We start from the raw sequence: 24,086 nt of genomic DNA on the forward strand, positions 1-24,086 counted from the left end.
GTCCTTTCACCTATGTGAGACACCTTTTCCTCATCTGTGAAAAGAAGGTAACAAGACCCATACACCATTACTTATCTCAGGGTTATTCAGGTTAAGGATTCATTATAGAAATCTGAGTCACCATTAGGGTGACTGAGTTGGCCACTTCAATCTCTTTTCCTTCTTCCCCTCTACCTTAAGAATAATCCATCCTCTGAAATTACTCTGCTACTAGTCTCAGTTCTGGGGATTGAGAACCTAATTTCACTGTGTCTTCATCTGCCATGCCAGAAGCTTATGCTTCAAGTTGCTTTGTGCTCCCCCTGCTCATTATCCACACACACACACATACATACACACCTCTCTACAGGCGTTTCACAGAATCTCTGAGTTAGAATGGACCTTGGAGACCTTCTGGTTCATGCATATCCCAACAAGGATTCCCCCTCCTTACATCATAACAAGTAGTCATTCAGCCTCTATGGAAGACCTCCAGTTAAGGGAAATCCACAATCACTGGAGGCTGCCCCTTTTTGCTTATAAGCAGCTCAACTAGTTAGGAAGTTTTTTCTTACCTCCATGTTACTACCAAGCATGGCTCCTAATGAGTTCTGCTCTTTCAGGCCAAGCAGAACATGTCTTCCATATTAGTCATGCATGTCTTCTCAAATTTAGGCTAAAATGTTCTGGCTCCTCCAACCTCTTCCATTACAGAATGGTCCCCAGACCTCCATGCCAAAAGGTATACTATCCACAACCTCCAGTCAAGAATTTCTGTTGCCTTAGTTTCTCCAGAACCAGGAAAGTAGGCTTGGTGTCCTAAATCAAGGACCTTTACTATTAGGGAGCTATCAAAATTATACTTGAGAAAATTAGTCTTCACGTATATGTTGATAAAGGAAGAGCATTAGGATAGCAAAATAATATTTTCTTAAAAATTAGCTTATAGTATTTTTTTAGAACATTTAAAGTACTGAAGTAAAATAGCTAAATATTTAGAAAGCAGGAAAAAATGAGATCAAGGCATACTTGGTACAAGACTAATGAATCTTAGGCAATGGTTTCAGCAGCAGCATCATAAATAAAAAGAACATTTCCAGAGCAATTTATAAAATTTATAAAATCTGAACTCTTTAACAATACTGTGAGATAAAAATAATAATAATAATAATAATAGCTAGTATTTATATAGAACTTTAAGGTTTCCCAACACTTTATATATTTTAAATCATTTGATTCTCACAACAACCCTAGTAAATTCTATTATTATCTTCATTTTATAGATGAGGAAACTGAGGCATAGAAAGGTCAACTGACTCACTCAGGGTCACACAGCTATTAAATGTCTGGGATTAAATATAGACTTAGGTCTTCCTAACTCCAAGTGTCAAACTCTATCCATTTCACCACTTAGCTAAAGGTATTCTATAGCTACAAATATTATTACCCTATTTTAAAGACAAGGAAACAGACCTAGAAAGGTGAAGGTATCTCACCTGTGGTCACATAGCTAATGTAATAAGTGTAAAGATTTGAACCCAAGTCCCTTGACTTTAAATTTAGTCCTTTAAAAAAAATCTGGTGATACAAATGAAATAGTGAAACTTTAACATTGCTGTTCTGCTTAGTGGAAACATCACCACAACCTTACTTTGGGCTTTTATGGGTATGTGTTTCCACAAGTCTGGATGTTGTCCTTCTACTTTACAACAAAAAGTCTTTATGAGTTGCTACAGCCAACAGAATTTCACAAATGAAAAAGAAGGCAGACCAGGTCTAGTTTGCAGAGCTAAACCTACTACTTCTGGTTAGAAAAGGAATAAAGGAGATATAATTATTCATTTATTCTTTTTTTAAAATATTTTACTACATGCTTAGTGATCACAAAACCAGTGGTGTCACTCGGGAAAAACCCCAAGACCAACATAGATGCCCAGTAATAATCACTAGACCAATGGAGTGATGTCCAGGAATAATATAGAGCAGTGTGATAACAATAACAGAGAACAGCAACCCCATAGTATTATATAGAAAGGTGAGTTACCCTGGTAATAATATATAATAATGATTATAGCTGATACTTATAGAGCACTTTAAGCTTTGCAAAACACTTTATAAAACTTAACTCATTTCAACCTCAAAACAACCTAGAGAAGTAGGTGCTATTATTATCCCCATTTTACAGTTGAGGAAACTGAGGCTCAAAAAGTTTAACTGGTTTGCCCAGAGTTATGCAGCTAGTAAGTGTCTAAGGCTAGATTTAAACAAAGAGTCTTCTTAATTGTAAGTCTGGCCAGCTATTTATCATGCTATCTAGCAACTCACATGGGTTTCTGGCCACATGGGCTCTCTACATATGAGCTCTCCATGTATGTTCCCAGATCATGAATTTATTCTGCATCTGTGTCCTCCCATCAGATGATATGATAATCTGTTTGAGTGTATCCCTTTTATCCATAGAAAAAATCATGTCTTGTCATGTTATTTGCTAGATTGTTTTATTAAATGTCTTGGCTTTAGGCTAATATGCCCATTGACTGGTAAGAGTCTCCACATTAGTGGAGACTCAGGAGCAATAGTTCTAAATGGGAACTTTGTTGTGGTGGAGGTGGTGGGGTTGTCATTCAGGCATGTCCAACTCTGTGATTCTGTAGACCATAATTTCCATGGGGTTTTCTTAGCAAAGACAATGTGGTTTTGCCAGTTCCTTCTCCAGTAGATTAAAGCAAAAGGAGGTTAAGTGACTTGCCCAGCGTCATACACCTAGTGAGTGTCTGGCCAGATTTCAACTCAGGTCTTTTTGACCCCAATATTACATGACTCCAGGCCCAGTACTCTATCCATTATGAAACATTGCTGTCTCCAAATTGGAACTTACAATATCTCAAAGCTGGGGTAACTCTTTTGGAAAACTAGGTACCAGAGGGGGTAATTTAGGTACTACATAAATAGTTCACAAATAATGCACAGATTTGCTCAGAAAATGAGAACCTTTCTCCTTCTTGGAACTTTCTGGTCATTCTGACAGTGTCTAGAATCCTGCCTCCTACAGGAAGTTGTCTGAATTGATGAAAAGAGAAGAAACTGTTTTTCCCCCCTCAAGCCCTGTACTACCTACCATGCTTTGGAATTCCCATAACCAGGCACCCTCCTGCACTCACCTCTACCACCACCCCACCTGGTATCTGTCTGCTACATTTATTTGGTCAGTTGTGTGAAGAGTACTTATTTGACCTTAGGTGGATGACAGGCATGAGTAAATGTTTAACCAGCTTTCCCCCTCCCCCCAAAAAAAACCATGTGTATGTATGTATTTATGATACACTTTAAGTTTAATTTGCATTATTAACATTTTCTTAAGTTGAAATAATCAACAAAAAAGTAAATGAGTTCTGATTTGTAGCATTTGCTGATTTCTTTGAAAATTTAACAATCAGTGTTCTCCAGTTCCTGCTGGTTCCAGCATAGCACTGCTTAAGTATAAAGTACTTTGACTGATTTTTTGTAAGGCAGGAAATTCAAGTGTTACTATTTCTATTTCACAGATTGGGGGGAAAGTGGGAGGAACTATGTTCTAGAAGAGAATCCTATATTTGGATTCAGAAGATCTGACTTAGATTCTTGACTCTGTCACATATTAGGTGCATCATCCTCCATAAGCCAAAGTCTCTCTAAGCCGGGTCTATCCTGACTCCAAGCCCAGTGTTCTATCCAGAGCACCACTTAGATGGTCCACCAATTAGTTTACTATATATGAACAGTATATATGAAGAGCTGACTAATGGAATAGTCTCCAAAGAATTAAAACCAAAGGGCAAATAAAGCAATGCATGGTGGATAAAGCAGGTCAAAACATTTGACCAACAAGGAATTACAAAGGATGCCAATATGCAATTCAAGAAATGTGTCATCAAATTAGAAAATGGGTTAACATGGTGAAAGTTGTGAGATTTGGGAATGGACAGCTAATATGATCCCACAGTAATCTTGCAAATTCAAGAGACATAAAAAAACAGGAAGGTATTTAGCATATTGGATGGACCTCCTGTGAGAAACTGATGAGAGAATATGGACAAGAGTCTTGCAGGCATGGATTGGTTGAGATCTGCATCATTGGTGGGAGTCCCAACATTGGTGAGATCATAGACACATTTGTGTGCAATGGAGTCATAGGGTTTGAGCCAAAAGTAATTTCTATTTCACTTTGGAGTGAATTATTCCATTTGGGGTGATAGGTTATTGACCACTGATATATGTAACTCAAGCTAATATTAAAATGTTTGAATCCTCTGAGCTTGAACCACATGATGGTGATGAAAATACCCAGAAGAATTTGAAGGAAAAAAACACCTTGGGATCCAGTCCTGGCTTTGCAACTTACAAGATGTATGACCTTAGGTAATGTGCTCTGTCTAAGGAAGTAATGGGCTGGTGTCAATCACTTATTGCCAGTATCTGTCAAATTTATGAACTAGTCTTCAGCACTTCTACAGGGGCGGCTAGGTGGCGCAGTGGATAAAGCACCGGCCCTGGATTCAGGAGGACCTGAGTTCAAATCTGGACTGAGACACTTGACACTTACTAGCTGTGTGACCCTGGGCAAGTCACTTAACCCCAATAGTCTCACCAAAAAAAAAAAAGTTGGCCGTAATTCTTAGTATACTGTGATTCATTTAAGTATTTGCTGTTGTTTGTTCATTCTTTGTTCTTCATTCTCAAAGAGAACCAATGGTATCACAAGGGATCTGATGTCTTGATTTGCACATGAATTGGATTTAAGGGAGACAGAGCTATGCAAAGTCATTAGCTTCACTCTGTCCTCATCAGAGTCCAGGAGCAAGACAAAAGTCAGGATGATTGTCAATTACCCAGGATGCAGTGTGTAAACTTGGCCATTTAGGTACTTATAATAAAGGCTTAGGAACAGGAGTCAGTGTCATACACTGAGAAGCAAGAGACCTTCCTGGGTTTGAATCTTAGCTTTGCCACTTGCTAGTTATGTGACCATGGACCCTATGAAGTAGGTAATATTGGGACCTTCTTAAGGGGTCCTATGAATTATAAGCATTATTATCCCCATTTTATAGATGAGGAAACGCAGGTTAATTCGTTACATTTTTTGCCCAATATCACACAGCTAATAGGTGATAGAGCCAAAATCTGAAGCTGGATTTTTTTTTTTGGTCTGGTCCATGTCCTTTACTACTCTGACTTTCAGAAGTTCCTCACCTTGGGTTTGTTGCGTACAAAGTATTTTTCAACTTTCTAGAGCTATAGAAGAGGAGTTCTCATTATTCTACTGTGCTTTCTGGTTATATTCTCTGTGTGACCTTGGGTAAGTCACTTTCTAAGGTTGAACTTGAGACTCTGTAAGGTCCTTTCCAATTCTAAAATATATAATGATGATAATGAAAATGATAATGACAACTCTAAACCATTGATTTAATTTATTCCTAGAAAGAAGTTGCTAAGATGCAAAGAATCAACCAAACCACTAGGGTCACCAAGTTTATCCTTGTGGGTTTCTCCAGCCTGGGTGAGTTGCAGATGCTACTCTTTGTGATCTTCCTACTTCTCTATATGACAATCCTGTTGGCCAATGCCACCATCATGACTGTGATCCGCTTCAGCCGGTCTCTCCACACCCCTATGTATGGCTTCCTTTTCATCCTCTCCTTTTCTGAAACCTGCTACACTTTTGTCATCATCCCCCAGCTCCTAGACCACTTGCTCTCTGACATCAAGGCCATCTCTTTTGTGGCCTGTGCCACTCAACTCTTCTTCTTTCTTGGCTTTGCATGCACCAACTGCTTCCTCATTGCTGTGATGGGCTATGACCGTTACGTAGCCATCTGCTTCCCCCTGAGATACATGATCATCATGAACAAGAGGCTAGGACTGGGACTGATATCTGTATCTGGTGCCACAGGATTCTTCATTGCCCTGGTGGCCACTAACCTCATTTGTGACATGCCCTTTTGTGGCCCCAATAGAGTCAATCACTACTTCTGTGACATGGCACCTGTAATCAAATTGGCCTGTACAGACACCCACGTGAAGGAATTAGCTTTATTTAGCCTCAGCATCCTGGTCATTATGGTTCCCTTTGTGCTAATCCTAATCTCCTACGGCTTCATTGTCAACACCATCCTTAAAATCCCATCAGCTGAAGGGAAGCGTAAGGCATTTGCTACCTGTGCTTCCCATCTCACTGTAGTCATTGTCCACTATGGATGTGCCTCCATTATCTATCTCCGGCCCAAGTCCAAGTCTGCATCAGACAAAGACCAGCTGGTGGCAGTGACCTATACTGTGGTGACTCCCTTGCTCAACCCCCTTGTCTACAGCCTGAGGAATCAGGAGGTAAAGGCAGCACTGAAGAGAATCTTCTGGAGGCCAGTGCCTGCCAAGTTAATCTGAAAGGAGTCAAGTTTTAGTTTGTAAAAGGTGGGGGAAAAGTACCAAAGGCATGCCGTCTACCATGCCACAGGGCTGTTTCTTCAAAGATTCAGAGCACTCTCTCCTTTCCATCCTGGAAAATAACAGACAAATGTGAGTCATCTTACACAGCATCATGAACATGACCCATTGCCCCATGGGTACGATTTGATCCTCAGCATAACTTAGTGGAAAAAGCATTGGACTTAGAGTCAGAGGGCCTAAGTTCAAATCCTAGCAATACTTACAACCTATGTGACCATGGGCAAATCTCTCAACCTCTTTGGGTCTGCTTCCTCATCTAAAACTGGAGCTGGGTGGGGCAGCTAGGTGACGCAGTGGATAGAGCACCGGCCCTGGAGTCGGGAGTAACAGAGTTCAAATCCAGCCTCAGACATTTAACACTTACTAGCTGTGTGACCCTGGGCAAGTCACTTAACCCTAATTGCCTCACCAAAAAAAATAAAATAAAAATGGAGCTGGGCTAGATGTTCTCTAAGGTTTTAAATCTATTATCCTAAAATGAACCTCACTTTGCCCTACTCATCCCCCAGAATACTTGAATATTTCCAATATTTTTCAGAATAAAATTTGTGAGAAGGTTCTGCAAATACAGGTTCTATGGAAGTATCCCCAAACATGGTACAACGGAAAGAGCACTTGGATTTTAAGTCAGAGGACCTAGGTTCAAATTCTACTTCTGCTGCTTAGTTGTCATTTGTAAAATCAAGGGGTTGGACCAGATGATCTACAGGACCCCTTCTGGCTTCAGATTTCTGATTCTGTGATTTTTGGGAGGCTGAGTCCTTTAGTAGAGTAGCTCTGGGCTAGAAATCAGGACAAATGGGTTTGAGTGTTGATTTTGCCACAAGCAAGTTATACAACCTTGAACAAGTCTCTGAATTTCTGTTTCCTTATCTGTAAAAGCAGGGAGCTGGACTAGGTAAATTCTAAAGTTCCTTCCAGGTCAAGGATTTGATAAGTCCATGACAAGAAATCATGCTAAGAAAAGTCAAGAGAAGGCAGTGGCAGGGTTAGGACCAGGCTATACATGGAAGAGTTGGAAGGATCCTCCCATCCAAAGAGGAAAGTCCCAGATGTTTGTCCTCACAAAAGTAGCCCAATCAATCAAGCAAACAATAATCAAGTATTTATCAAATGATTATTATGTGCCCAGTGCTGAGGATACAAGTATTAAGGATGAAGCAATCCCTACTCACAGGGAGCTTATACTCTAATGGGAGAGACAAGTATATAAATAAATACATAGGGGGCAGCTAGGTGACACAGTGGATAGAGCACCGGCCCTGGAGTCAGGAGTACCTGGGTTCAAATCCGGCCTCAGACACTTAACACTTACTAGCTGAGTGACCCTGGGCAAGTCACTTAACCCCAATTGCCTCACTAAAAAAAAAATTACTATAAATAAATACATACAGAATAAGTATAAAGTGAATAAATACCATCCTAAACAAAATAGTTCTATACAAGACAGTTTGGGAGCAAGGTTGTTAACAAAGTAATTTGGGAGGACCAAGAAAGGGGAAGGGGAAGAGGGTGTCTATTCCAGGGCCACTACAAAGACACAGAGGTGGGAGAAAGAGTGTCACGTGTGAGGAACAGAGAGAAGGCTAGTTTGGCTGGATCACAGAGTACAGGAGGGAGAATCATGTCTACTGAGTTGGAAAGATAGTTTGAGGCCATGTAGGGCCTTCAAAGCTAAACTGAGAAGTTTATATCTCATCCTAAAGGTAACAAGAAGCAAAAAGAATAAAACAGCTTAAAACTGCAATCCATGAGTCTGGGTCACTAGCTGGCAAACCAAGGTCCCAGAGATGGAACTTAAGGAGACCAGCCAAAACAGTCACTGATTGGCCCTGAAAGAAAAGAGTAGAAACTAAGCCAAATCCTTTCCAAAGGCCCTGCTTGCCTTCTTTTCCTGGAAGACAAAGGGCTACTTGGAAAAATGCCTGATTGACCCCTAGGGTCCCACAGCAAGTACCAAAGCAAAGCCTTAACAAATGCTAGAGGCCAATGAGGACCATATCGCCCCACCACCACCACCACCAGGAATTTAGCAAAGGTTTAGTAGTATATTTATTTATATAAATCATCTCATGAACTGCACTTTTTCCCATCCTGGTCCTCAATTAGAATAGAGTAGGAGAGCTGTGCTCACTCTCCAAAGAGGCTCTGTTAAAGAAAGGACTTCATTGCTGAGCAAACCAGATCCAATTGGGACTTAGTAGCCAGAGATACTGAAATGGGGTTGGAGAGATGGGGAAGAGATAAAGGAGAGGTGGTTTAGTTCCCAAAAAGAGCTTGGCAGTGACTCCATGGCTACATCAACCATCAAGCCTAGAGAGCAGAAATTCCAGCCTCCTTCTCCCTCTCCCTCCAGGGATTCAGCAGTGCTGGGGAAAGGTCAGGTTAGACTTCTTCTGAGTGCTTGAGGGATCATCATTTATAAAATTGGATTAATAACCTTTGCAATATGAACCTCACTGAACCGTTGTGACAGAAGCCCTTTGTAAAGCATAAAAGTGCTATGTAAATAGGAGTGAATGTTAGACAGTTTAACAAATGTATATTAAATGCCTGCTAAGGCAAATCCTTCTTACCAATTTCATCATTGCTAGATTATTACCCCACATTCCCTTCACCCATAAAAGCTGCCAACAAAATTTGGACTTGACCTTTGAGCACCAGGCACTGATACTCAGTCACTAATCTGGCAAGCAGTGAAAATAAGTAAAACTTGTTAGTATTTTTCTTCTCAAGGTTGCAAGCTGGAATATAGGCAACTGTGCTGAAGTAAGCTCTAAGAGACTTGGGAAAGATTGTTCAATTTTCAGTGTGAGCATGTATACTTCAGAAAGCAGCAATAGCCACAAAATGGGGATTGATTTCTTATTTCAATGATTTCTACACTAAAGAAAGTAGTCAATCCCCCACATTCTTATGGTTGGACTCCAAACCTTAACATGATTTTATTAATAACCTCATTTTCACTTTCCTGTTGGCAAATAGGCTTATTCTCGGCTACCTGCAGTAGAGGGGAAAAATGAAAGGCGAGTTGTGTGCAAGTTTATATCCACAAAAAGGAAGAAAGTATTTGTAAAAGTGTTCATGAATCTGCTCCAGAAAGTGCTAAATTAATCTCTCAAGTGTGGAATGAAAAAATTGAAAAAAAATGGAAAAGTGGCTAAATTTGTGGGTAAATGAGATGGTGATCACCCCTACCCTTTCACCAGCGCTCCCAATGTGAGTGAGTGTCGGCCTCTTCTGCTGGTCGTGCCACAGGGTACCTGCCTGCAAAGAACCCAACTGAGCTCCCCAGCATGAGTTCCAAGCTCCCATTGGGACCTGGGACTGACTCAGAGCCATGTGCTTCTTCTAAAAGAACAGTTCAACCGCAGAGCCAGAAGGGAGATTAGAGATGGCAGGTTTCCCCTTTCCCTTTTGTACCTTGCGGTTCTTCTAACATTGCTGCCCCTGCCTCTCCCCTGCATTGTATGGAATATTTTATGGTTACTGTGTTAGGAAAAGTGCATATTATCAAAATTATTGTTTTGTCATAAAGAACTGTATGCAGAAAAGTGCATTTTCAGCATGCTGTAGCAATAATAATAATAATAATACAGTTTTTTGGTTCTGGAGGAAACCTAACCTTTGTATTTCCCCAAAATTTAATATACTGTATAGACATTCATGTCCTTTGACTTTTTCTGTGTTTTCTGGGAATGTTGTCCCCGTGAAAGTTGAGAACCGACTCTATTCATCACACAAATTAAATTTCTAAATGCGTGTGAATACCCCCCCACATACCAGCCCAGTTAAACATTTACTAGCACACCCCTATTTTGCTCTGTAAATGGTGCTTGAACTCACCAGAGTGCAACAGAAGGCTAAAGAAATGAAGTCATCACCAGACTGGAGACCCAGTGATTATAAAATAACAAAAATAAAAACAATACAGTAATCCTTTCCACATCATTGGGTTTACGGGTGCTGTGCCCCACAATCTGGAAAATACACCTAAAATTTGTTGAGCCTCCCTTCAAACCAGAGAAGAAGTCTGAATTGTTTCTTTTTCTTTGATGGGGTGTTTACAGTATCTTATTATAAAATTTGGATTGATATCATATAATACTATACACACATTTTATACATTTCTGAGTTTCTGAACTTTTTTCTATGTTGTCTGCTGGTCTTTGTGTGTCATCTATGGCTTAGCAAAACTTCCCCAGAAATTCCCATTTAATTTCCTATGCCAATCCATAATATATCAAAACTGCAATGGGGAAAGTTGCAATGTAGAATCAATTAATCAATTGAAAAATAGATAGATAGATAGATAGATAGATAGATAGATAGATAGATAGATAGATAGATAGATAGATAGATGATAGATACATGAATAAATGAACAGACAGGTAGATAGATAAATGAATGAATGAATAAATAAGTAAATAAATGAAGTAAACAAATAGATAAATAAATTAATAAATTAATGAATGAATGAATGAATAAATAAACAAATAAAAATAATGACAATTATATAGCAATTTAAAATTTAAAAGTTCTTTCTATCCATTATCTAATTTTAGACTCAAAACTCCTGGATTTATCACAAATTGCTTTCAGGGATGGGCCTGATGTTAACATTCCCTTAAGTTCAGGTTCAATATTGGGACTAAATGAAACACTTATAGGTCATTGAATAATTAATAAAAGGTTTACTTAGCTCTAAATATCAAGGATATGCAATAAGAGTACATTTCCACTTAGCTCCTCTAGACCTAGCCAGTCCTACTTCCCACCCCACCTCATATGGGAATGTTCCTCATTAGCAAGTTCTGGTGTTATTCCTCATTAGCAATGTTAGGGTGACTCCAGTGGTCTTCAGACATCTACAAAGTTAGAGGAGCCCCAACTATATAAGTGGAACCTTTAAAGTCCCTACAAGACCAGGAAGGCAGTCAACACAAGCAGAGACTACCAAGAATCTACATCAATGAAGGCAAAGGTTGGGTCTTGTCATCCCCAGGCCAATCATGTCTTGTCCTTGTCTCCTTTTCCCATGTAGAGGAAAAGGAGAAGGGAGAGAAGGAACCCTAATAGATAATGTTCCTTTTACATACCACCCCTATGATGACAAGGTCCCAAGGATCTTCTAGAGCAAAGCTTCTCAAACTGTGGGTTACTACCCTGTATGGGGTCATGTAACTGAATAGGGGGCTCACAAAAAATTTGGCAGTAAATGTTTGATTTGTAAATCTATTTTATATACCTTTATACCCAGAGTTGCATAAAAATTTATTGGGCAAAAAGGAGTAGCAATTTGAAAAAAAAATTAAGAAGCCCTGTTGTAGAGAACTTTCTACTATTTAATTGTTTTGAGGACTTTTAGTGGACAATTTTCCTAGCATAGGCAGTACTAAGGGGGAAAAGAAAAAGAACAAAAATTTTCTATACCTTACCCCAAGTACCACTATAAAAAAAAGAAAGAAAAAAATGTGGAGAACAAAAGTCAGAAATCCTGGGTTTTTCCTCCCCATTTGGAAGGACCAAGGCTCAAGTCTCATGTAGTGGGTGAAGCCAAATCTCTGCAGTATACAATGAGTTTCCTGAAACAAGGAAGTAAAGATGAGCTGGAACAGTACTGTGAATAACAGGGACACAGCACAGATGATGACATCTCCATCAGTCCTACGTTCTTCATAACAAATAAGGGTCAACTGCAGTAAAGAGGCTTAAGAAGTCAAACCTTTTGCATGTAATCCTGTCCCAGGATCTAAGTTGGCAATGGGGTTCTCTAAATACTACCAACCTCTTAGTAATCTCTGGTTCACCCCACCAAAAAAAAAAAAAAAAAAAAAAACCCTTGCTAAAGCTGAAAGCCACATGAGGAGGAGGATATAAAATGTTTTCCCCTTTAGAGACCTCTGTGGAAGGGCTGCTTCCATCTCTGGGGCAGGTAAGTGAACATGGAACACACATGAAAGCATATGCATGTAATGGCCACATAACCAGGGAACATGCATGGAAAGATAACCCCCAACTTTGATGCTAGAGAGGCTGGCAGAGTATGGCCAAATCTGGTCTGCCACCTGTTTTGGGATGGCCCTCAAGCTATCTTCTTTCCCTACCTCTCTAAGTTCCAGGGAAAACACAAACCCAAGCCCCTTCCTCTTATATCCCTAAGACTCAGACTCTGAGCCATCTGATTTAGAGCTGCACAGGCTAATAGGCCTTATTCCCTTTGGAGCCACATAAAGAGCTCAGAATTGTGGGATGATGGAATCATAGAAGTAAAAGGAACCTTAGAGATCCTCTAGTCCAACCTCTTCCTTTGGTGCAATGAACAGAGCTTTGGACTTGAAGTCAGGAAAACCTGGGATTGAATCCCATCCCAGGTACTATTTAAAAAGGCCCCCTTTGGGATTCTGTTTCCTCATCTGTGGGGCAGCTAGGAGACTCAGCAGATGGAATGCCAGCCTGGAAGCTAAGAGGACCTGATCTCAAATCTGGCCTCAGAGACTTACTAGCTGTATTACCTTTGGCCAAGTCACTTAATCCTGTTTGCCTCAATTTCTTCATCTGTAAAAATGGCAGAAGGAAATACAAACCACTCTAGTATCTTTGCCAAGAAAACCCCAAAAGTGGTCACGAAGAAGAGGACACAAAGAAAACTTATACTTCCTTATCTGTAAAATGAGGGGGTTGGACTCAATGACGTCTAAGATCCCTTCCAGCTCCAAAACTATGATTCTATGATACTATGAGAAAGTAATTTGCCCAAAGTCACACAGTTAGTAAAGTACAGAACAGGGATTCAAATGTAGGTTCTCTGTCTCTAAATTAAGTACCCTTAATCACACTGTCTTCAATCCAGTGCAATTCCATAGGCCTGGATCAATGCAAAGATATACCAAATAGGCCAATCCACTATAGCAAGTCCATGGTTTGTAGTCATCCAGGTCAGAAAGAGCAAGTCCTTGAAATGAAGCTCTTACTAACCAATACCTTGTTAAGTAACAGGAAATAAAAACAAAGTGAAATTTTATGATTGCCTCAAGGAAATAATAGATCACCTTGAAAATTCACACAGAATCACACACACACACACGCACACTCATACACACACTTTCCTTCACAGGGTCATAATTATAAAAAATAATCCATAGTTTTCATTATTCTTAAAAGCACATCATCGGGGTGCCTGTAGGATGATGAATTCTTTAACCCTGGCAACTCTTGAAGGTCACTTACTAAATTATAGAGGGATCACTATATGTGTGTTTGTGTGTATATATACATATATATACATACAGATATATAGATAGATAGATAGATAGATAGATAGATAGATAGATAGATAGATAGATAGATAGATAGATAGATAGATAGATAGGAGGGGAGGTTGTGTTCAAACTAAAGAAATCATGGATCTTTGAAGAATTAATGTTCTTCAGTCTAATACTCAAGGCTCTCCACAATCTTACAGCAACAAGTCCTGTCACCCACTATTCCTATCTATAGACTATAACCAAAATGGGAGAGTGACTGTTCCTAACAAGTTTTGTCCTTTTCTACCTCTTAATACTTGTACTTTTCCTTCTGCTTGCAATGTTTTTTTTCTCTACTTATGGGAATGGTTTAAAAAAACTGCCCTTAATTTGTATTATTCCACAAAAGATCCATCCACTTCCTGAAGATCATATGAATCAGAGTAATGAGGGATGTTAGAGATCATCTAGTCCCACCTCCTTACTTTACACATAAGGAAACTGAGACCAGGGGACATTTAGTCACTTACCAGTTGCTCATTTTCATCCCCCCCAGAAGAAGAATGGTACTTGCAGTTACAAAAATTCTAAGAAGCACATATCCTTGTCAGAAGAATAATCAAAACCACAAACCAAACACCACAAAATAAGTATTGCAGTCATAGTTTCACAGACTAGGTAACACCTGCATGCTTCACTTCTCAATGCTTCCTTTCATAGTTTCTTTGACATGGTACTGTAGGTTATCTTATCATTGCCGCTGTACTCCATCTCCAAAGCTGGATTTAGTCGCTTCATTGAAGCTAATGTGGGCTGTCATCGTTTATTCTTCTGTAAGGGAAGAGCAAAGAGTATTATTACTCTTTTGTGAGACTATCCTAGACCAACACATTCAAAATCTAATCAATACTTTTTCAGGTTGTTGTTTCCTTAGATAGGTTTTACCATACCACAACCAATAACACATTACCCTCTCAGAGGGCTGTCAAGAACTTTCCTGCTCAACTTCCTCCCTTTCTCTCACTGGAAAGTCTCCCAGTCCTCACTCCTAGCTGAAATGAGGAGGAAAGAATTCCTTTCATTTCCATCCTCCAGGCTATGCCAGTTAACTTTAATCATTGATAGACCTCAAAAAGACACTGGAGGAAGGGAGACAGAGCTTTTTGCCCTTGTCCTGTAACTACAATAATCTTCCCTTGCCCCCAATATTTTGCAAATACCAGGGAAGGACTCAGATTGCTTATCTATTAGGTCTCACTCTCACTGTCTGGTTGATCCATATTCTTTTTTATTTATATGGTATAAGAGAAAAATACGCAATACCCTACATTTTAGCCAACCCATCAGACATGCATTTGTATTAAGGTATAAGCATTCCAATTGGAAATATGTCCTTTAAGAGATCCCCCTGGCTCATCCGATGATAATGATATAGTGGGAAATGGGGTACGGGTTGGGGTAGGGGTTGGGATTCTTAGGAATTCCTCTTTAAAGAATTACACCCTCTTACACGCAAAAGTAGTTAGAATAAGGTGGTAGTTTATTTAGGAGCAAGGGAAGGGAAGGGTGGGGGGAGGGAAACCATGAAAGAAATCCTTGGACTTTTTATGGGGAGATTGGCATAAAGCACATGGCTCAGAGGTACCTAATCTCCTCGAACAGGAGACTGGAAGGTACTTTTATAGAGGACTGATGGGGGTGGACCATTTGCCCGTGAAAAGTTCCTTTAGTTAGGGAGGACCATCCCCCACTGGTAGTGACTAGAGGAATAGGGTGAGGGGTGGCTACGGATCCCTCTTCAGAACACAAAGGCCGCAGCCACACCCAAACTTATCTCCCCAGGGTAAGGGAGACCAGAATGAAGGGTAGGAATCCAAAGCTAGCTCAGTCTGATTTGGTTCAGCTTATCTCTCTAGGCGTTATCTGTCCTCTGGTTTAGTTTCTCAAGGAGAAGTTTCCTTGATGTGCCCCAGAGAACTTCTGGGGTGCTCTGCACCCCATGACAATCCTCTACACCTAACCATTTCTAAATCACATTTTATATTAATTTGAAACAAAAATGAAGAGATTCCTGCTGCAGTGTAAAACAGTTTTCTAATTTAAGTTTAGGGTTTTTTTTAATTTATTAAAGAGAAAAATGGTAGTGTTAATATTTTTACATTCTTGGAAGAAGGTCTGCCTTCCAAAAAAAAAAAAATGAAAGGACTTTTGGTCCCTGATAAACTAATGGAGCATCCTTTTCTCCTGGATATGAATAAATTTTATCTCCTTCCAGTATACTATAACCTTCCACAAAGTCCTGTTCTGATACTTCATGATGGTGTGGAAGTGGCCTGGCATTCATTGAGAATAGGTCAAAATAGCAAAAATTCTAGAAATTCTACCATACTTAAAAGACTTCTAATATAGTCTCAGCAAAAGAGTTTGTTTTCTGAAGTCTGACCTAGTGAATTACATAGAATATCACTTCTTTTCCCCCTATTCCTTTTGTTCCTTGTTCTTCTCCTCTCCCTCCTCCTCCAAATCTTTCTCCCCTCCTTCACTTCCTACTCTTTCTCCCCTCCTTCTCCTTTTTCTCCTCCTTCTCTTCTTCCTTCTTCTCTTTCACTCTGACTACATAGCCTACTCTCAGTGCCAATATTTTGGGGAGAAAAGCAAGTCATTCTGCCCAGCAGCTTCCATTTGGGCTCATCTTGAGAAAACAACCTCTCTGCAATACTTATGGTCCCCATTCCCACCACTTCCAGCCCCATCCTATATCCAAGGTTGGAAAGCTTGGGACACACATAAGCTTGTTTATATTTCTCCCTCCACTGACTCCCTTCTCTATTTATTAAATAATTATTGAACACCTAGGTACTGAATTATACAAGAAACAAACTTGTGGATGCAACTTTTCTGGTTTTGAAGGGTTTATAATTCACTAAAAAAAAGTTAAAATTTAAAGTTCAACAGACTTTCACTCTACATAAGGTGGCACAATCAAAGTGCATTTGAAGGTCCCCTGGATAGCCTCATAATGCTGGGTAGGTGTAGAAAGAGTTAATTCCTGATTGGCTAAGATGTTTGGGAGAGAAGGAAAAAGAGAAAGAGATAGGGAGGAAAAGAAGGCACAGATATTGAATGACAAAGGAAGCCTCTTTGGAGCCATAGACATGGGTTTGTTTGGGGTTTTTTTGAGGGGCAATGGGGGTTAAGTGACTTGCCCAGGGTCACACAGCTAGTAAGTGTCAAGTGTCTCAGGCCAGATTTGAACTCAGGTACTCCTGAATCCAGGGCTGGTGCTTTATCCACTGCGCCACCTAGCCGCCCCTATAGACATGTTAAAAAGAAGCCAGGAATCCCAAACATCTCTTGAGATTCTCAATGTCTGCACTCCCAGAAACTAAGGGTATTTTTCAGGTGAGTTTGCTCTCTCCTCCCTTCAGCTGAGATTTCATTTCCCTTCAGTTAACAGAATCTTCTTTTTACTCTTGTGTATTCTACCACCTAAACTAATCTGCATAGCTTTCTCCTGTTTTACTAGCTTGTTTCTATAACAATGTTTGATCAATATCTGTAATTATCTTTTGTATAATAAGTGTATGGTGGAAAAAGGAAGTTAGACCAACAGAGTTTAAGCTAAATGTCACCCTCTGAGGTCTGGAGCAGAATAACTCTTAACCCCAGTGACCAGACAAAAATGACTTTTATCCTGAATACCCCCAAAAGAATCATACTTCTAGACAGCCAATATCTGGTGTGTAATCAGTATAATTGCACACCTAATTGTCATGGGAGGGTTATGGGCCCCGGTCACACCAACAATTCTCTGGGGGGTTCAAGGAACTTTTTCCTTGAAACCTCAAGGGTTTTCCCTTAAAATCAAGTAGGCCTCTCCTTGAACTCAATCAAGGACACACACACACACACACACCTAATGGAGATAAGCGGCACAGATCAAACTGAGCATGCTCCAGGACCATCACCCCCCCACATTCCAGTCATCCTAAGCATCTGGATGAGGTAATCCAGGAGAAGACCACCTGGAACCACCCATCAGCAGACTGCTTAGACCCATCATAACAAAGTTGACACCGACCACCAGATCACTCACGAGGGATTCTTCCTACCCCAACGCAATGCGGAAAGACCGCCAGCCCTTCACCCAATAAGAGACTCTTACCCACCCCCATCTAAACCCTATAAAATGGCACCCCACAAGTTAGCCGGGGATGAAAGCGTTTTGTTCTGGCAAAACATTCCTCCCAGCCGATTTCTCTTGTACCCCAATAAACCTGTTCTTTTATTCCTAATTAGGTCTTGTGTGAAAGTGTAATTCCTTACAGAGGAATCCTAAGGACCCACGTGCTTTCTCCTATCGGTTTCTCCCCCATATCATAATCCTGCTTTTTGAAGATAGAAGAGTAAGGGAGAGATCACCCTGCTACCATCATCTTCCTGGTCACCACAAGGGTGAAACACTATTTCTCTTGCATTAAGAATTCAAGATCTATCTACAATTACCTGTTACATAGTCCATTTGTTATACTTGGGCTGCCTAGCCCAAGTTACAGGGTTGTACTTTGTTACAGTAATATAGGTTGAATGCTCTGCTAACCACAAAAACAAAAAAACATGGTCTCTTCTCTCACAGTGTTTACAATATAATAAAAATTTTATTACAAAGCACTTTGTATTCATTATTTTATTTGATTACAGTCTTTTCAGAGGCATAAATCTTATACATATGAAATTACAAAACAATGGAAGACAGTATTTAATAAATACTCTGAATAAGATAATTGGGGAAAGAGGTCAGGAAGGGAAGAGAGAAGAATCAATTTTATCTGGAAAGACTTCATAGAGAAGGGAGAAAATAGCATGAGTTGGGAATAGGAATGATTTTTTAAAGTTTCATTTTCTCTGCCAAGGGAAATGATCTTCAGAGCCATTAATGAAGTGGCCAAGACCATATAACCACTTTAGAGCCAGTAGTCAAACTGAGATCATCTGACTGACCATATTTTAGCAAGGACATTGGGAAGATAGTATCTGGAGGAATAAGCCAAGATGGTAAGGGGCCTTAACTTGATACCACATAAAAATGTGTTAGAGGAAATAGAGATATCTACCAGTGGAGAAGAGGAGCTTCAAGAGGGACATGATAGCTGTCTTGAAGTATTTGAAATGCTGTCATGTGCAAGGATTAAATTGATTCTGTTGGCTCTGAAGGGCAGAAACTGGAACAATGGGTGAAGGCTGAAAAGAGGTCAATTCAAGTTTGATGTAAGAATAAAAATTCTCAAACTGTGGATTCTGAATGCAGATTGAACCATACTGTTTCTACTTTTTGGCTGTTTTTTTTTTCTTTATTGAGGTTTTCCCCTTTTGTTCTAATTCTTCTTTTACAACATGACAAATGCAGAAATATGTTTAATGTGATTTTACATGTATAATCTATTAAAATAAAATTCTACCATTTTGTATTGTTGTATTATTAATGGAATGGCTTGAACCTGAGAAATGAGAAGTGAAACATGAAAATGAAGGAACAAAAAAATGAGAAGTGATAGTCAGAAAGTTTGCAAGGGTTCATCAAAAGCAAGACATACCAATACCACATTAACCTCATGTCCTTTTTCAATATTGTTATTAGTGTCCTTCTCCACAACAGGATCACAGCTAGTTCACTATCAATGTGAGTTTGAATAGTACAAAATTTGATTTCATGAGAATTTTAAAATACCAAATTACATTTGAGCCAAACCAAAATTCAGTTAATGGGATTTGTGTGAAACAATCGAAGGGTTTAATGTGCAATTACATTGGCAGCCTTCAATTGCCTATTGTCAGATGTGGATCTGTTGTGCTGCTATGTACCATAGTACCAAGACTTGTGTTATTATTAAACAATTATTTTGTTGTTTTCTTTTAAAAGAACCCTTAACAAAATGGCCAAAAGGAAGAATACTTAAGATGGATATACTGCCAGAACAAAAAATAAGAAGCTTGTTATTATATAAGAACAAAAATTTGGGATAACTAAATGGCATAAACATGGTCATACTAACTCTAATATAGGATGAGATATTAGGATGCCTAAATCTATGGTATATTATAAAAACACACAGACAAAAGAAAAAGGCAAAGTTACATTAGCTTTTTATTTTTTGGCAAAAAGTGACAAGAATTAAAAGTGTTACAGTGATAGAAATTAAGTGTCTTTTAGCAATAGGGAATAGAAATCAAAAAACACATTTCTAGGAAATTTGTTTAGGAGGGCAGAGACAAGATGGCAGATTAGAGGCAACTCAACTAAGCTCTCTTAACATTCCCCTCCAATTAACTTTAAAATAATGTTTGGAGTGGCAGAGCCAACAAAGGATTGAGGTGAAACTTTTTAGGCCCAAGAAAATTTAGGAGGTTAGCAGAAGTTTGTGACACCAGGGTGGAAGCTTATTCAGAGCCTGCACATGTGGTAGCAGTAACAGCTGTGCAGCAGTAGTGTTGGAAGCTCTCAGCCCAGGGATAGTGAGAAGGTTGGACAACTGGTCAGAAAGAGATTACAGAGGACCCTTTTCTGGCATTTGGTACAGCTGGTATTGATTGGCAACTCTATTGCCCTTACACAGCTCTGGGTCTCAGTTCCAGGGAAGAGAGGAGCACTAGGGTCAGTCCCAAAGGAGCAAGGACTCTGATCACAGTTTCAAAGCAAAGTGGAGCACTAGTACTTGTGGTTGCAGGAGACCAGAGCCTCTCCCTGAGTAAAGACCATAGCACAAACTAGGATAGCAGCAATCATATTTCTCCCCACAACGCACTACTTTGGAAGCACCAAAACCTTTCAGACCCCCAGAACAAGCTCTGAAAACAGCAGTGAGGAAAAACCCTAAAGCTGGGACAGTTCCTCCTTACCCCCAATGAGAGTGATGCAAGAAAACTATGAAAAGAAAATTAACATTTTGGTCAAAGAGACATGAGTATTCACTGAAGAAAAGAACTTCTTAAAAAACACAATAGGCCAAATGAGAAAGGAGGTAAAAAATTCACTGAAGAACAGAATTTCTCTTTTTTTTTTCTTTCAGCAAACATTTATTTTATTTTCCATTTACATGTAAGGGTAGTTTTCAACATTCATTTTCATAAGATTTAGAGTTCTAAATTTTTCTCCCTCCCTCCTTCCCTTTCCTCCCCCCTCCATAAGATCTAAATCAGGTTATATATGTACAATCCACAAGTGTTCTTTTTATGAGTTCTTCCTATAGCGGTGCATAGTAAGCTTCCTCATTAGTTCCTTGGGATTGCCTTGGATCATTGCACTGCTGAGAGTAGTTAAGTCATTCAAAATTACTCATTGAACAATACTGCTGTCATTACAGACAATGTCCTCTCAGCTCTGCTCACTTCACTATACATCGATGTTCATTAGTCTTTCAAGGTTTTTCGGGGATCATTCTGTTTGTCATTTCCTGTAGCACAAGTCCATTCCACTACAACCATATAACACAGCTTTTTCCATCATTCCTCAATTGATGGACGTTCCCTTGATTCTCAATTCTTAGCCTCCACCAAGAGTTGCTATAAATATTTTTTGTACAATTTTTCCCCCTTTTCTCTTTTTCATGATTACTATTGTTAACTGTTTCCCTTCCATCCTATTCCCTTCCCCATGATATTTATTCTATTATCCATCTTCTTTCATCCTATCACTCTTCAAAAGGGATTTGCTTCTGTCTGTCCCCTCCCCCACTCTGCCCTTCCTTCTTTTGCCCCTCTCTCTTTATTCCTTTCCCCTCCTATTTTCCTGCAGGGTTAGAGAGATTACTCCACCCAATTGAGTGTGTACATTATTCCCTCCTAGAGCCAATTCTAATGAGATTGAGGTCTTTGAGCCAATTCTGATGACTGTTAGGCTCATTTACTGCCCAGATTAAATAGATTACTCCACCCAGTTGGGTGTGTCTATTAGTCCCTCCTTGAGACAGCTCTGATGAGTTTAAGAATTTTGAGCCTTTTCTGATTGAGTGTAAAATTCATGTACTTCCCCTGCTCCTCTCCCATCTCTTCCCCTACTCCATAAGCCTTTTCCTGTTACTTTCACGTAGGATTTTGCTTCTGCCCTTCCCCCTCCCCCAATGAATTCCCTTCACCCCTCAATTTAACCCTAAAGATGTTATCATCTAGCTAAGTGGCTCAGTGGACAAATCATCACCCCTGGACCCAGGGGGATCCCAGCCAAAACCTGGCCTCAGACACAAGATAGTCACCCACTGTATGACCCCCAGTATGTCCCTCAGCTCCAATTTTTTTTTTTTTTATGGTTCTCTAGGGTTTTGTATTTGAAAGTCAAATATGCCATTCAGTTCAGGTCTTTTTATCACAAATATCTGAAAGTCTTCTTTTTCATTAAAGTCCCATTTTTTCCACTGAAAGATAATGCTGAGTTTTGCTGGGCAGGTGATTCTTGGTTGTAATCCCATTTCCTTTGCCCTTTGGAATATCATATTCTATGCCCTCCAATCCTTTAATGTAGAAGCAGCTAGATCTTGTGCTATCCTGACTGGAGCTCCACAGTACTTGAATTCTTTCTTTTTGACAGCTTGCAATATTTTCTCCTTGACCTGAGAGCTCTGGAATTTGGCTATAATATTCCTAGGAGTTTTCTTTTTGGGATCTCTTTCTGGAGGTGATGGATGGATTCTTTCGATTTCTATTTTAGCTTCTTCTTCTAGAATTTCAGGGCAATTTTCCCTGAGAATATCTTGGAAGATGGCGTCTAAGCTCTTTCCATGATCATGGTTTTCAGGTAGACCAATAATTTTCAAATGACCTGGACCTATTTTCCAGGTCAGCAGTTTTTCCCAGAAGACATTTCACATTGCCCTCTATTTTTTTTATTCATTTGGATTTGCTTTATTGTGTCTTGGTTTCTCATAAAGTCACTGGCTTCCATTTGTTCAATCCTAATTCTTAGGCAATTATTTTCAGAGAGCTTTTGTACCTCCTTTTCCATTTGACTTTTCAAGCTGTTGACTTTTTTCTCATGTCTTTCCTGTATCATTTCTCTTTCCATTTTTTCCTCTACCTCTTTAATTTTATCTTCAAAGTCCTTTTTGAGCACCTCTATGGCCTGAGACCAATTCGTATTTTTCTTGGAAGCTTTAGATATAGGGGCCCCGATGTTGACATCTTCCTCTGAGGGTGCCCCTTGGTCTTCCTCGTTACTGAAGAAACTTTCTATGGTCCTCACCTTTCTCTGTCGGCTCATCTTGCCTTTCTTTAAGTAGACTTTTAGCTCCTTAAAGTGGGGCACTCTTTCCAGGCTGCAGTATCCCAAGCTTAAGAAGTCCCAGGTGGTATGATTTAAGGAGAATCAGGTTCTTCCCTCACCCGGCCTGTTTCCTGGTCCTAGATGACCCCAGACCAACTTGCCAATCAACCTGCTTTGTGTGTTGTGGTTGTTAGCTCTGATGAACCTGTGCCCCTCCCCCACCTGGGCCACTTCTACTTGAGCCTACCACCTGGTTCTCAGTAGGGGTGTAAAATCCAAGTTCTGCCTTAGCACCAGCATAGACCCCTGTAGTCTCTCCCCTGCCCAGGGCTCAGCCCTCTCATCAGACTGTGAGCTTAGTTCCAGACAATGCTGGTGCTTCAGCTGATTCACAGGCTCTGGGGGTCTCCTTGTCTGGTGAGGACTTCCTGAGACTGAATCTGTGTTAGGGTGACTGTGGGGTTTGGCTCGACTCCTGTATTAGCACAGCAGCTCCCTCCTTCTGACCTTCCAAGCCGTTCTTGGTTAGAAGATGATTTCAGCACATTCTTCTGTGAGTTTTGCTGCTCCTGGCATTTTCCTATGACCTTATTTGGATGTTTTTTGGAGCAATCGTGTCATGAGTTCGGGAGCTCACTGCCTTTCCTCCGCCCCCCAGAGCTTCTTAAAAAAACAAAACTGGTGGGCAGCTAGGTGGCTCAGACGATAAATCACTGGCCTTGGATTCAGGAGGACCTGAGTTCAAATGTAGCCTCAGACACTTGACACTTACTAGCTGTGTGACCCTGGGCAAGTCACTTAACCCTCATTGCCCCGCCAAAAAAAAACAAAAACAAAAAAAACCTGGCCAGAAAAAGAGGTACAAAAGTTCACTTAAGAAAATAATTCCTTAAAAATTATAATTGTCCAAATGAAACCTAATAACTCTATGAGGCATCAAGAAACAATAAAACAAAATTGAAAAAATGAAAGAAAATGTCAAATATCTCATCAGAAAAAAACAACTGACCTGGAAAATAGATCAAGGAGAGATAATTTAAGAATTATCAGACTACCTGAAAGCCATGATCAAAAAAAAAAAAACCCACAGACATTATATTTCAAGAAATTATTAAGGAAAACTG

The 24,086-nt window shown here is 39.8% G+C and overlaps 1 protein-coding gene across 1 annotated transcript; it reads left to right on the forward strand.

Moving 5' to 3' along the window:
- The first annotated feature begins 5,451 nt into the window (after positions 1 to 5,451).
- LOC122726482 (olfactory receptor 10T2) lies at positions 5,452 to 6,485 on the forward strand. Its single transcript, XM_043964196.1, has one exon. It carries the CDS (start codon positions 5,452 to 5,454, stop codon positions 6,397 to 6,399), a length of 948 nt encoding a protein of 315 aa, XP_043820131.1. The 3' UTR covers positions 6,400 to 6,485.
- Positions 6,486 to 24,086: the final 17,601 nt, after the last annotated feature.

Source organism: Dromiciops gliroides, chromosome 4, assembly GCF_019393635.1.
Source record: "Dromiciops gliroides isolate mDroGli1 chromosome 4, mDroGli1.pri, whole genome shotgun sequence".
NCBI classification, from domain to species: domain Eukaryota; kingdom Metazoa; phylum Chordata; class Mammalia; order Microbiotheria; family Microbiotheriidae; genus Dromiciops; species Dromiciops gliroides.